The 14,380-nt window shown below is 44.4% G+C and overlaps 1 protein-coding gene across 3 annotated transcripts in view; it reads right to left on the minus strand.

Moving 5' to 3' along the window:
* Positions 1–1,882: 1,882 nt before the first annotated feature.
* LOC102469013 (zinc finger protein 805) overlaps positions 1,883–14,380 on the minus strand; it is an 86,661-nt gene continuing 74,163 nt past the window's right edge. The window contains exons 1-2 of one of the 3 annotated variants that reach the window (XM_006172133.3): positions 13,537–13,659; positions 1,889–3,496 (exon numbers count right to left, since the gene is read on the minus strand). In XM_006172133.3, the coding sequence (XP_006172195.3) occupies positions 1,932–3,496; positions 13,537–13,570 (1,599 nt within the window). In that variant the 5' untranslated portion in view covers positions 13,571–13,659 and the 3' untranslated portion in view covers positions 1,889–1,931. Of the gene's footprint in view, positions 3,497–13,536; positions 13,660–14,380 lie in introns of those variants that run through there. The other 2 variants (XM_027767601.1, XM_014583514.2) reach the window with 2 other exon arrangements.

The following is a 14,380-nucleotide window of genomic DNA, read 5'->3' on the forward strand; positions in this document are numbered from 1 at the left end:
AGGATCCCGAGGAGAATGGAGGAGAAGGGACTGCAGCATGGCCATCCCCCCTGGGGGGTGATTTCTCACTTTTTGTCTCTGTCTGTCTCTCTGTCTAGCGAGCGCACATGCCCTATAGCAAAAAACCTCTAAAAAAAAAAAAAAGACAGTTGGATCCCACATTGGTTGACTGCCTGGTTAAGAGTCCCAGAGTTGGCAGCTTGAGAAACACGCCAGGCAGGTACGCATCACATGTCCAAAATCCCCAAAGGACAGATAGATGGAGAAGAGATTGTGGTGTAACCATTCCCCATGTAGGATGTTCCTCCATCTGTTTCTCTCTTGCGAGTGCACAAACCCTCTAACAAACAAAATAAAACTCCTAAGGGTAGGTCCCTAGCTCAAGTTTGAGAACTGGAACTTTCTTTAAAAATCATAAGCAAGTGACTAGCCAGTGGCACAGTGGGTAAGGGTGCTAGACTCCTGCATGGCTGCTTGCAGTTTGGGTCCTGGATCTGGCAGCTTGTTTGCTCATTTTGCCTCTCTCTCTCTCTCTGGTCAAACTAATAATAACAATAATAATAATAATAAAATTAAACAAAATAATTTTTTTGGGGGGGGAGAGGTTTTTGGTATAGGGCATGTGTATTCGCCAGAGACAGAGAGATAGAAAGCGAGAAATCACCCCCTCAGGGGGGATGGCCACGCCGCAATCCCTTCGGCTCCATTCTCCTCTTGGGATCTTGGGCACGCATGTGCACGCACCTGGTATGAGTTTTAAGCCACCAGGTCAGAGACTCGAACCGTGGTCGACTACATGGGAGGTCAACGACATAGCCATTATGCCAAGTACTGGTCCTGTTCTGGGGGCTTATTTCTTGCTTTCTGTCTCTCTCTGTTGAGCACATGCCCTATAGAAAAAATCTCAAAAAAAAAAAAAAAAAAAAAAGTCATAAGCAAATAAGAGAGAAAAGTCCAGTAAGTAAAATGAGAAAATACTACAACCTATCTCATGTGAAGTGATATGAAAATGGCTAAGCCTACAGAACCTAGTAAATAGTGCTAAGAATATACAAGCTATTATTATTCTTAGTCATTGTTGCCACAAGGTTCTCACATGTATTGTTGTAAGAGGATAAATCAAAGACCCCCTCTTTGCAAGTCATTGGTAATATTTTTTAAAACAAAATATAGGGACCGTGTGGTTGGACAGTCCCACATGGCTGACCATAGTTCAAGTGCCAGACCTGGTAACTTGCTTTCTCTCTGTGTGTGTATCTTTCTCTGGTCAAATGAAAACAAATAAATGAATAAATAAAATTAAATGACTTTTTTTTAGAGGTTTTTGCTATAGGGCAAGTGTGCTCGTAAGACAGAGACAGACAGAGAGACAGAAAGCGAGAAATCACCCCCTAGGCGGGATGGCCATGCCACAATCCCTTCTCCTCCACTCTCCTCTCGGGATCATGCACACGTGCCCGGTGTGAGTTTAAGCCACTGGGTCCAGGACTCAAACCATGGTCTACTACATGGAAGCCCAGCGATATAGCCATTACGCCAACTGCTAGTCTCAGTTGTGTCAATTTTTTTTTTTTTGAGAGGTTTTTGGTATAGGGTGCGTGTGCTCGCCAGAGAGAGACAGAGAGACAAAAAGTGAGAAATCACCTCCTAGGGGGGATGGCCACGCCACAATCCCTTCTCCTCCATTCTTCTCTCAGGATCTTGGGCACGCACACACACGCACTCAACGCAAATACAAGCCACCGGGTCTGGGACGCAAACCGTGGTTGACTACATGGGAGTTCAGCGACACAGCCATTATGCTAACTGCTGGTCCCAGGTTGTGTCCATTTTTAACATAATTCTTTAGATGACAAATGATTGGCAACAGGTTTTCTCATACACATACAATTTTATGGAGTTTCTCTTTGCTATGAATGGCCACATGATGACTACAATGTGTCCTTTGACCAAAGATTTTTCTTAGTGGCCACATTAAAAAAGTCTTTCTCTAATATAAGTTCTTGCATGTTTACTGAAATTTGCCCATCTGAAAAAGGTGTCCCCACATCTGTTCCACTGATGGAATTTCCTCCAATATGAATCCTTTGATGATGACTGAGAGATGAGCTGCGATTAAAGGCCTTTCCACAGACACTGCACTCAAAAGGTTTCTCTCCAGTGTGGATGATGGAGTGTCGAATGAGGTTGGCACTCCGGCAAAAGGTTTTCCCACACTCAATGCATTCATAGGGTTTCTCTCCAGTGTGAATCTGCTGATGCCTCGTGAGGTGTGATCTGCGGTTGAAGGCCTTTCCACACTCCATGCACTCATAGGGTTTCTCTCCAGTGTGGATGCTATAATGTCGAATGAGGTCTGCCCTATCACTAAAGGTTTTCCCACATTCTTTGCATTCATAGGGTTTTTCTCCTGTGTGAGCTCTTTTATGCAAGACAAAAGTGGAGTAATGGGTGAAGGTCTTTCCACATTCATTACACATATAAGGTTTCTCCCCGGTGTGAATTCGCTGGTGCTGCTTGAGGTGAGATCTGCGGTTGAAAGCCTTCCCACACTCCATGCACTTATAGGGCTTCTCCCCAGTATGGATAATATAGTGTTGAATGAGGTCTGCACTCTCACAAAAGGCTTTCCCACATTCATTACACTCAAAGGGTTTTACTCCAGTGTGAATCTGTTGGTGCCATATCAGGTACGACTTACGGTTGAAGGCTTTCCCACATTCAATGCACTCATAGGGCTTCTCTCCAGTATGGATAATGTAGTGTCGAATGAAACCTGGCCTATCACGGAAAGCTTTGCCACATTCTTTGCACACAAAAGGTTTTTCTCCAGTGTGGCTCCTGTTATGCAACACAAAAGTGGAGCGGTGGGTGAAGGCCTTTCCACATTCGCTGCACTTATAAGGTTTCTCTCCAGTGTGAATCCGTTGGTGTCGTGTAAGGTGTGATCTGCGGTTGAAGGTCTTCCCACATTCCATGCACTCATAAGGTTTCTCTCCAGTGTGGATTATGTGATGCTGAAGGAGGTGTGTGCTCTTGCTAAAGGTTTTCCCACACTCTGTGCATTCATATGGCTTCGCCTGGGTATGAATCTGTTCATGTTGGGCAAGGAGATGATTCTTACTGAATACTTTCCCGCATTCCTCACATTTATAGAGATTTTTTCCTTCATAAATTAAAGAATCTGTAACTGCTCCATGTGAGTCACATTCATAGAAAGCATTTCCTGGGGAAACTTCCACGTGTACAATCCTTGAATACTTACCATCATCCATCCCCAACTCATCATGTTCAAGGCTCTTTTTTCCAAGGAGTTTTATCCTTGAGTGATCTATCCCTAGTCTCGGCTCTCCCTCATACAGCCTAACCAGGTCCTTCGCTTGTAGCAATGGAACATTCCCTGAGGCTCCCTGTGCCAATTGTTCCTGGAGTGAAACTTCCTCAGGTGAGACCAGGTGAGGAGTAGGCAATGCACTCTGGGGTGTTGTGTTGTCACCTGAAAAGAACACAACACACAAAATGGCTTCTTAGTAATGACAAATGGCTTATTAGTAATGACAACACAGAATAAATAAAACCATCATATCAGTAAGAAAAAGAAAATTAAAAATACTGTACCTGTTATAATCTAAAAATCTCTAAAATTCATGCTTGCAAAAAAATTTTTTTTTGAGAGGTTTTTGCTATAGGGCACGTGCGCTTGCCAGAAAGACAGGGAGAGACAGAGAGATAGAAAGTGAATGGAGATGCTGCAATCCCTTTCTCCTCCATTCTCCTCTCAGGATCTTGGGCATGCACGCACATGTGCCCGGTGTGAGTTTAAGTCACCAGGTCCAGGACTCGAACTGAGGTTGACTACATGGCAGTTCAGCAACATAGCCATTACACTAACTGCTGGTCCCACAAAATTTCTGTTTTTGATCCTCAGACTCCTGAATCTTTTTTTAAAAATTATTTTATTTAACTTTATTTATTTACTTCCTTTTTTTTTTTTTTTTTTTAATTTGGCCAGAGAGGGACAGAGTGAGAGAGAGAGAGAGAGAGAGAAAGCAAGTCGCTAGGTCCAGGCCTCGAACCACAGTCAGCCATGTGGAAACCTAGTGCCCTTAACCATCACGCCGCCTGCTGGCCCCCTCCTGAATCTTTTTTCACCCCATGTTTTTATCATAGGGTACATATGCTCACCAGAGAGAGGGAAAGTGAGACATTACCCCCTACCCAGGGCTGATGGCAAATCATAATCCCTTTTCGTTCATTCTTCTCTCAGGATATTTCTCTCTCTCTCTTTTTTTTTTTCTTTAGAGAGACTTTTGCTATAGGCCGCATGTGCTCGCTAGAGAGACAGAAAGTGAAAAATCAACCCTAGGGGGATGGCCACACCACAATCACTTCTCCTCTCGAGATCTTGGGCATGCACACACATGTGCCCAGCCTGAGTTTCAAGCCACCGGGTCTGGGACGACTATGTGGAAGTCCAGCAATGTAATCATTACGCCATCTGCTGGTCCTCTCCTCTTGAGATTTTGGCACACGTGCATGCAAATCATGCCCAGTATGATTTTAAAGCCACTGTATCTGGGGCTCAAGTAGTAATTGGTCATGTGGGAATCCAGCATCTTAACCATGCTACCACCTTCTGGCCTCTCTTGAATCTTTTAAAGAAAAACCCAGAAGGGGAAGTTGGTACAAGGAACAGAGTTTTTGGAATAGTGACCACTACTCAGAATTAAGACTGAGGGTCGGTGGACAGAGTATTGATGGCACAGGTGTGGTGAGTTTGCTCAAGGCAAGAACATATGAAAGTGCTACTAGAAGCCAAGAAGAGGGGTATCTAATGCAGTCCAAATGAATGACAGCAACTATGGGCCATTATAGATTATATTATGGACACTGTTGCCTTTGAAAATTAGGATGAATGCAGTGACCTTACAAGAAATTAGTTCAGTGTTGTGGTAGAGAGGGACTTCCACCATGGGTCCTCAAAGACTAAAAGGAATGGTGTAAGCAAGTGCTGAAAAGGATGTGGAGCAATGGAGGCTTTTATCTGTTAATGGTGGGAACATGAAATTGTGCAGTTCTCTGCAGAACGCTGAGCAGCTTCCATTAAATCTGAATATACATTATTCTACGACCTGATCTGGACACACACCAGAGTATATTCCTAACTGAAATCAGTGCTATATCCATCAGAAAACCTGAACAATATTCTCCACAGAACTCTTCATAATATCCTAAAATAAAAGATAATTCTTTCAGATGGCGTGGTGGTTAAGGCGCTGGACACTCCCACATGGCCGACTAGGGTTCAAGACCTGAATCTGGTGGCTTGCTTTCTCACTTCCTCTCTCTCTCACTCTCACCCTCTATCTCTCTCTGGTCAAATTAAAAAATAAATGAATGAATAAATAAAAAATAAAATAATTATAAAAAATATTCTTTCTCATCAAGAAAGAAATGGATAAACAAATGGCAGTTTTCTTTTTTTTTTTTTAGTTTTCTTTTTTTAAGAGATTTTTGCTATAGGATGTATGCGCTCACTGGAGAGACGGAGAGAGACAAAGAGACAGAAATCTCTGAATCCACCCCTTCCAGTGCCTACATCAGGCCTATCCCCCCGGGGTGGGGCGTAGCCCTCACAAGAGGGGGATGACCACACTACAATCCCTTCTCCTCCATTCTCCAGGATTCTGGGCATGCATGCACATGCACCCAGTGGGAGTCTCGAGCCTCTGGGTCCAGGACTCAAACAGCAGTCAACCATGTGGGAATCCAGTGATGTAGCCATTACGCCACCTGCTGGTCCCAACAAATGGTGGTTTTTCATACAATAAGGTGCTATTCAGAATGAACCAACACCAGCTGTATATATGCACATGAAAAGAATCTCATAGACACAATGACCAAAAGAAGAGAGATATGTCAGATACGATTTTTTAATTCAATACCAGTCAAAGCTAATCTATGATGATAGTCTAAATAAGGGCTAGTAGAGGAGGCTACCGGGGTCATAAGACCCTGATAAGGTGCTGATATAGCCTATGAATTGATGTAGGTGGTAGGTTTATATACAGACAAAATTGGGTTTATATATGTACAAAAATTTATCAAGTTGACTTATTAAGATTTTTGCACAACACAGCATATAAGTCATATACCATCCATAAAACACTAGTAAATAAAAGCTATGGAATATAGGTGTAGATATCTCTTACAAGAATTAGACAACTTCTCCAAAAAGACCGATTATACAGAGGAAGTAGTCAATGCAACTGTGAAGCCATTAGAGAGGATTTTAAAATTTGTTTTGCTTTACCCAGGCACAAGGAAATTGAGCATATTTTTACAGAGAATAAAGCAGAAATGAAGGTATGCTATTGACTCTGGTGCAGGAATTGACCATGGTCCAGGGCAAGATCTCTTGCCCTGGTAAGAAGAAAAACTAATATATACATTTAGATGAATGTATAAGGGCTGAGGATCAAGCAACAGAAGGATGTAGACTCTTTTTGACATTATCAGCGGACAGTGTTTGAAACAAGGTCTGAGTGGCTGTGGGAGCTGATGAAGGAGACAGAGAAGATCAAAAGCACAGAGATGTTGGGAACCAGCAGTTAGCGTACTGGCTATGTCGCTGGACTCCCACGTAGTCGACCACGGTTCGTGTCCCGGACCCGGTGGCTTAAAACTCACGCCGGGTGCGTGTGCGTGCGTGCCCAGGATCCCGAGAGGAGAATGGAGGAGAAGGGATTGCGGCGTGACCATCCCCCCTGGGGGGTGATTTCTCACTTTCTGTCTCTATGTCTCTCTCTGTCTGTCTGGCGAGTGCACGCGCCCTACAGTGAAAATCTCTCCAAAAAAAAAAAAAAAAAAGGCACAGAGATGTTGAGAGAACAACTAAGAGTATGTTATCAAGACAAAAGATGTGAATTTATGGGCCAGCTCCTTGGCCTATTGATTAAGAGAGCCAGATTTCATACAGCTGATCATAGTTCAAGTCCTGGCCACAAGAGCCTGAAAAACACACAAGGTACAAGTGTGTGTGCCACAAATCCTGACAGGATGGAGATATGGAAGAAAAGGAATTATGTCATGACTGCCCCGCTGGGGGGTGGTTTCTCTCTCACACTCTTTTTCTCTTGAGCGAGCACCTGTACCCTCTAACAATTAAAAAAAAAAAAATAGTGAACTTTGAGTCAGCCAGTGGTATGGTGGCTGATGCAGCTGATTTCATGGTTCAAGTCCTGGACCTGGTGACTTGAAAATCACACTGAGTGTGTGTGCATGCATAGCCAGAATCCCAAGAGGAGAAGTGTCTGTGGCGTAGCCATCCCCTACTGGGAAGAGTAATTTCTCACTTTCTCTGTCTCTCTGGCGAGTACACGTGCCCTATAGCAAATGAGAAAATTTTAAAAAGGCAAACTTAGACTAAAGGGTAGGCCTGATATAGGCAATGGAGGGGGTGGATTCAAGAGATATGCATGATTGGGACCAGTAGTTGGTATAATGGCTATGTTGCTGGACTCCCATGTAGTTGACCACAGTTCATATCCCGGACCCGGTGGCTTAAAATTCACACCAGGCACGTGTGCGTGTGTGCCCAAGATCCCGAGAGGAGAATGGAGGAGAAGGGACTGCAGCGTGGCCATCCGCCCTGGGGGGTGATTTCTCACTTTCTGTCTCTGTCTGCCTGGTGAGCGCACGCACCCTATAGCAAAAATCTCTCCAAAAAAAAAAAAAAGAGATATGCATGATATAAAATGGATAGTTTTTGTAAATGTCTACATGAACAGACTGATGGAGATGGATTTGTTGAAGATCTATCTGAGGTTGTGTTCAATTATTTAGTCTGTTTGGATGGCAGGATCATTCACTGATACTAGTGAGGTGGGAAAAATGGGCAAAATGACAATTTGAGGTGATATGAGATTGAGAACAAGGTAGATGGTTTAGAATAGACTCCAAGGGGTTAAAGAGGAGTAGAAAGGACATACCCACAGACTCGGTGAGCAGCCACAAGGCCCACCAAAGAAAGATTATGACTGTATTGTGGTGCCAGTCAACACATCATGGCCTCAGTGCTCCCACCAGCCAGATATAGAACAGAGAAAGGAGCAGATGGGAAAGGGTGGGATGCAGAGTATGGTAGGAAAGGCCTTGTTTCCACACAGTTCAGAAGGATATGTGAAACATTATCATTCACTGGGAGTAGTAACATGATGTGAATAATGCTAAGAACTTACTTCTACTGACCACTTGCTATGGGTCAGGCATAGCAGGAAAGTTTCATGCATAATCTGTCACATCTTCAACAATCCCGTGACATACAAATCACTATTAACACAATCTTTCAGAAACAAACTGTGAATAGTGTACTAAGCAAACATTCCTCAAACCATTTGCTCTTCTCAGGTGCATAGCTCAACCACATTTCCCGGCCCCATGTGACTTAGTAGAATGTAAAGAAAAATGTGTATAAAGTAGGTATGACATCTTCCTTCTTTTGTTTTCCCTAGGCCAAGTGGCAGATACCAGAGAATGTTTAACTACTAGTGCTGATGACATAGAAACCTAGGTCATGAATAGTCATGTGATACAGAGCTCCCTGCTAACCCACAAGATCCTTTTATGAGAAAAATATTTTTCACATTTTAAGCCCCAAAGATTCTGGAGTGTGCCTATTACCACAGCTAGATTTAACTTAGCTAAACTTATATACAAAAGCACAATGAGGGACCAACAGTTGGCGTAATGGCTATGTCGCTGAATTCCCATATAGTCAACCACAGTTCGAGTCCCAGACCCGGTGGCTTCAACTCATGCCAGGTGCATGTGCGTGCGTGCCCAGGATCCTGAGAGGAAAATGGAGGAGAAGGGATTGTGGTGTGGCCATCCCCACTAGGGGGTGATTTCTCACTTTCTGTCCCTGTCTTTCTGTTGAACGCACGCGCCCTACAGCAGGGCCCTACAGCCCTCAAAAAAAAAAAAAAAAAAAAAAAAAAACAAACACACATAGTATTTCCCATCCGCCCTGGGGGGTGATTTCTCACTTTCTGTCTCTGTCTGCCTGGTGAGCGCACGCACCCTATAGCAAAAATCTCTCCAAAAAAAAAAAAAAGAGATATGCATGATATAAAATGGATAGTTTTTGTAAATGTCTACATGAACAGACTGATGGAGATGGATTTGTTGAAGATCTATCTGAGGTTGTGTTCAATTATTTAGTCTGTTTGGATGGCAGGATCATTCACTGATACTAGTGAGGTGGGAAAAATGGGCAAAATGACAATTTGAGGTGATATGAGATTGAGAACAAGGTAGATGGTTTAGAATAGACTCCAAGGGGTTAAAGAGGAGTAGAAAGGACATACCCACAGACTCGGTGAGCAGCCACAAGGCCCACCAAAGAAAGATTATGACTGTATTGTGGTGCCAGTCAACACATCATGGCCTCAGTGCTCCCACCAGCCAGATATAGAACAGAGAAAGGAGCAGATGGGAAAGGGTGGGATGCAGAGTATGGTAGGAAAGGCCTTGTTTCCACACAGTTCAGAAGGATATGTGAAACATTATCATTCACTGGGAGTAGTAACATGATGTGAATAATGCTAAGAACTTACTTCTACTGACCACTTGCTATGGGTCAGGCATAGCAGGAAAGTTTCATGCATAATCTGTCACATCTTCAACAATCCCGTGACATACAAATCACTATTAACACAATCTTTCAGAAACAAACTGTGAATAGTGTACTAAGCAAACATTCCTCAAACCATTTGCTCTTCTCAGGTGCATAGCTCAACCACATTTCCCGGCCCCATGTGACTTAGTAGAATGTAAAGAAAAATGTGTATAAAGTAGGTATGACATCTTCCTTCTTTTGTTTTCCCTAGGCCAAGTGGCAGATACCAGAGAATGTTTAACTACTAGTGCTGATGACATAGAAACCTAGGTCATGAATAGTCATGTGATACAGAGCTCCCTGCTAACCCACAAGATCCTTTTATGAGAAAAATATTTTTCATATTTTAAGCCCCAAAGATTCTGGAGTGTGCCTATTACCACAGCTAGATTTAACTTAGCTAAACTTATATACAAAAGCACAATGAGGGACCAACAGTTGGCGTAATGGCTATGTCGCTGAATTCCCATATAGTCAACCACAGTTCGAGTCCCAGACCCGGTGGCTTCAACTCATGCCAGGTGCATGTGCGTGCGTGCCCAGGATCCTGAGAGGAAAATGGAGGAGAAGGGATTGTGGTGTGGCCATCCCCACTAGGGGGTGATTTCTCACTTTCTGTCCCTGTCTTTCTGTTGAACGCACGCGCCCTACAGCAGGGCCCTACAGCCCTCAAAAAAAAAAAAAAAAAAAAAAACAAACACAACGAGATCATGCAGTTTCCCAGGGTCACAGGCTTCCTTTAATCATACCACCTGCCTGCCCCAAGGTTTCCTGATAAAGGTAGTTTTTAGGTCCAAACAGAGCTGAGAGCCTGAACTTAGGTAATATACCACACATTGCCCCGGGAACAGTGAAAGGTGTGATGGGGCTGAGAGGGGTGGAGGGCAAAGGGAAAAACAGGTTAAAAGGATCTACGAATCTCAAACCTTAGAGAGGCCACAAGAAGATTCTGACAAAATACAGAGGGGTAGTCACCCTATAGTCTGTGACCTGCAGTAACTCTACCTTCCCAGCTATTGACATTTACCTGGACAAGAGCTATGGGAGAGGACTTCCTTCACTGTCCATAAACCCTGGTTGTGCTCCAACTTATAGATCAGCTCTGACTTGGACAAAGTATAGCCTCGGTGAAGAGAGCACAAGAGGACAGAGGTTTGGGTGAGAAGAAAGAAACCTCTCATTACAGACTGGAACATCATACAGGACAAGACTTCAAAATGAAGCTACTATCATCTATTGTACATAAATAAAATGCTGAAGTGTGACCTAGAAACCAATTGCAAAAATGCCACCATTAGACCCCAAAGAAGACTGTAAACAGTGGAGCTGGCTGTGTAGACAGCTCTAATTCCCTTTCATTTCCACCTATATAGTCTCAACACTGTTGAGACATCTTTCATAAAGGTATTTTCTAATTAATTCAAGTCACAATGCCTCAGTCTCTCATGAATTAGCAACAACTAGGACTGCCCAGTTGCCTCTGCAGACCATTAAAACAAGACCTGTGAAGATGAGGCCAGAGCATTAGTAAGTTTTAAACACTCCTCAGGTGACTGCACCCCCCATTGTATGTGGAAAATGGCACCATGATCATCAGTAATCTGAGGTAGGCAGGTTATATACACTGGCACTCAAAGTACAGAGAAAGCCGTAATTTCAAAAAGGGCTGAAGGAGAGGTCTACTGCTGTTGTCCTGTGGCATCCTAGGACTTCTGTGAGAGAAGTTGCTTGAAGACCTGAATCAAGAAGAGTGCTATGCATTGAATATGTTTCCTAAAAATCTTGTCTTGGAAACTTAACTGCCACTGTAAGAGGAGTAAGAGAAAATACTCAATCTGACTACAGTGTCAAGAGATGGGACTTTGATAGGAAAGAAGGAACACATGGTTCATAAGCAGCAGAGCTGGGAGAGGACTTCAGAGACCAGCTCTCTGAAATACTACATTAAGGAAGGAGCAGCAATCATCCAGGTGGGACCAGGAGCCTCAAGACCAAGTGGGCAGTGGCAGTGGGAATCTTTAGGCAACAGGGTCCAAAGTGAGGGGAAGACTTGGTGACCCCAGACTTCAGCATTTCCTGAATCACTAAAAAATTTAAAATTGCTAGGTAATCCCACCCAGTGACCTGATTACACATAAACATTTGCACAGAAATCAAATATCACCTACAAGTAACAATATTTCACAAACTAAAGTGCTTTTGCCACAGAAAAATCCAATAAATAATATTAATATTTCACAATGAAGGGGTATTTCTTTTTTTTTTTGAGAGGTTTTTGCGTGCACTTGACAGAGAGACAGACAGAAAGTGAAAAATCACTCCCTGGGGGGATGGCCACACCGCAATCCCTTCTCCTCCACTCTCCTCTTGGGCTCTTGGGCACACATGCACATGTGCCCAGTGTGAGTTTAAGCCGCCAAGTCCAGACTTGAACTGTGGTTGACTACATGGGAGTCCACCAACACAGCCATTATGCCAACTGCTGGTCTTGAAGGTGTGTTTTCTTAAGCTTTATGAAGTTATCACTGTATGACCCTAGTTTCCTTGTTTGCTAAGGTTGGAGATGCCAGAAGAATTAAAATAGTGGAATGTGAACAGGAAAAGAATAGTAAAAAAAAGAAGGAAAAAAAATGTGATTAAATAAAAAAGAAAGAAGGAGACCAGTGGATGGCGTAATGGCTATGTTGCTGAGCTCCCATGTAGTCAACCACAGTTCGAGTCCCGGACCTAGTGGCTTAAGCCTACACTGGGCGCATGTGCATGCATGCCCAAGATCCCAAAAGGAGAATGGAGGAGAAGGGACTGCGGCATAGCCATCCTCCCTGGGTGGTGATTTCTCGCATTCTGTCTTTCTTTCTGGCAATCACATGCGCCCTATAGCAAAAAGCTCTCCAAAAAATTTTTAAAAATTAAAAAAAAAGAAAGAAGAAGGGAGGAGGAATGTGTAGGCCTCAGAGAGCAAGGACTAGGTGGCCTCTTCCTTCCACAAAATAGCTGGGCAATACAAGCCGCTACAACAAAGACCCATACAGAGAAGACAATACAGGAGACTCAAAAGAAAGGGTAGAATCATGTTTCCTCTCACTTCCTGTATCGGTCCTTCAAGGGCCTGGCAAGAAATCCTGCCTTTGGGGGGCCAGCGGGTAGCATGATAATTAAGGTACTGGACTCTCACATGGTTGACCGCGGTTCAAGTCCCTGGCCCAGCAGCTTGAGACTTACTCTGGGAGTGTGTGTGTGCATGCCCGAAAGTCCCAAGAGACTAGAAGAGAAGGGATTGTGACGTAGCCATCCCCCTGCCTGGGAGGTGGTGTATGATTTCTCACTGTTTCTCTGTATCTCTTTCGTGAACACACATCCTATGTCAAAAAGCTCTCAAAAAAAGAAAGAAATCCTGACTTTGGGTTCTCCAAACACCATTTCTTTCCAACACATTCCTCTCCTTTGGCTGTGACCAAAGGCAAACTTTTTATTATTATTATTATTATCTAATTTATTTATTTATATTTTTATTTATTTATTTAAATTTGACCAGAGAGGGACAGAGTGAGTGAGAGAGAGAGAGAGAGAGACAGACAGACAGAAAGTAAGTGAGAAAGGAAGCCGCTAGGTTCGGGACTTGGAACTACGGTCGGTCATATGGGAGTCCAGTGCCCTTAACCACCATGCCACCTGCTGGCCCCAAGGCAAACAATTTTTGACCAACGTTTCCTTCTTGATACACAGGTAATCAGGCAGCAAGAGGTGAGTCCAGAAAATAACTGAAGCTGTGACAGCGAGGACTCCTAACCACCCAGACCTGGAGCCAGAGATGGAAAGAATTTAGGTCTCCACATGACAGAGAGGAGAGACCTCACCCAGAGAAACCAGGAGCCAACAGATCTCCAGCATCACTTCCTGGTACAGGGTCCTCTGGGCCACATCCAGCTGCTCCCACTCCTCCTGAGTGAAGTTTACTGCCACATCCTCAAAGGTCACAGGCATCTAGAGAGTCAAACAGAGGCAGTACTGTTTGCTTTGGGACTATTAGATAGGATCAAAAGCTGTCACTTAAACACCCACGAAGACAGACCAAAGGCCAAATCACCAAGCACTTTCAAAGGGCTGAGCGCTGTGCTGGGTTCGAGGGGCAGGCTGTTGCTTCCATGGATGGATTATGGCAGAGTAGGAGATGGAGAAATTTCCTGTAGGGCCAGGAAAGACCAAAATGCAGGTGTACTAATCCTGAGTGGATTGGAGGCACAGAAGGTAAATGCTCTGGGACAGAGGAATGGGAACAAATAATGCTGATAGTTAACCATAAGCCCAGTAACAATACCAGCAAAAGTGCAAGAAGCGGGCGGGGAGGGAGGCCCTGCAAACACTGCCGGCGTCCTGGGAAAGGGAAGCACAAGGGAGACGTAACGGGGGGGAGGTCGCTTAGCACGTCCAGGAGGGAAAGCAGGGAAGCGACGCAGACGTCAGGAGTCTGCGGGAGCGTGGGGTCGCCTGACGCGGCCGCCCGCGTCCCTGCAAGGAGGCAATGTTCCTCCGTGTCCCGCGGGCCGAGGCCCCGCGCTGTTAGGAGGCACCGCGGTGAAGAGCCTGCCACCGCCGCCTGTCACACGACTGCGACGAGGAGGAACCCAGCGGCCTTCGCGGCCTCCGGCCTGCCCGGGTGGCCTCTCGGACTCAGCGTAGAAGCGGCAAGGCAGGAAGCCT

The sequence above is a fragment of the Tupaia chinensis genome, unplaced genomic scaffold (genome assembly GCF_000334495.1).
Source record: "Tupaia chinensis unplaced genomic scaffold, TupChi_1.0 Scaffold144336_1, whole genome shotgun sequence".
In the NCBI taxonomy this organism is placed as follows: Eukaryota; Metazoa; Chordata; class Mammalia; order Scandentia; family Tupaiidae; genus Tupaia; species Tupaia belangeri.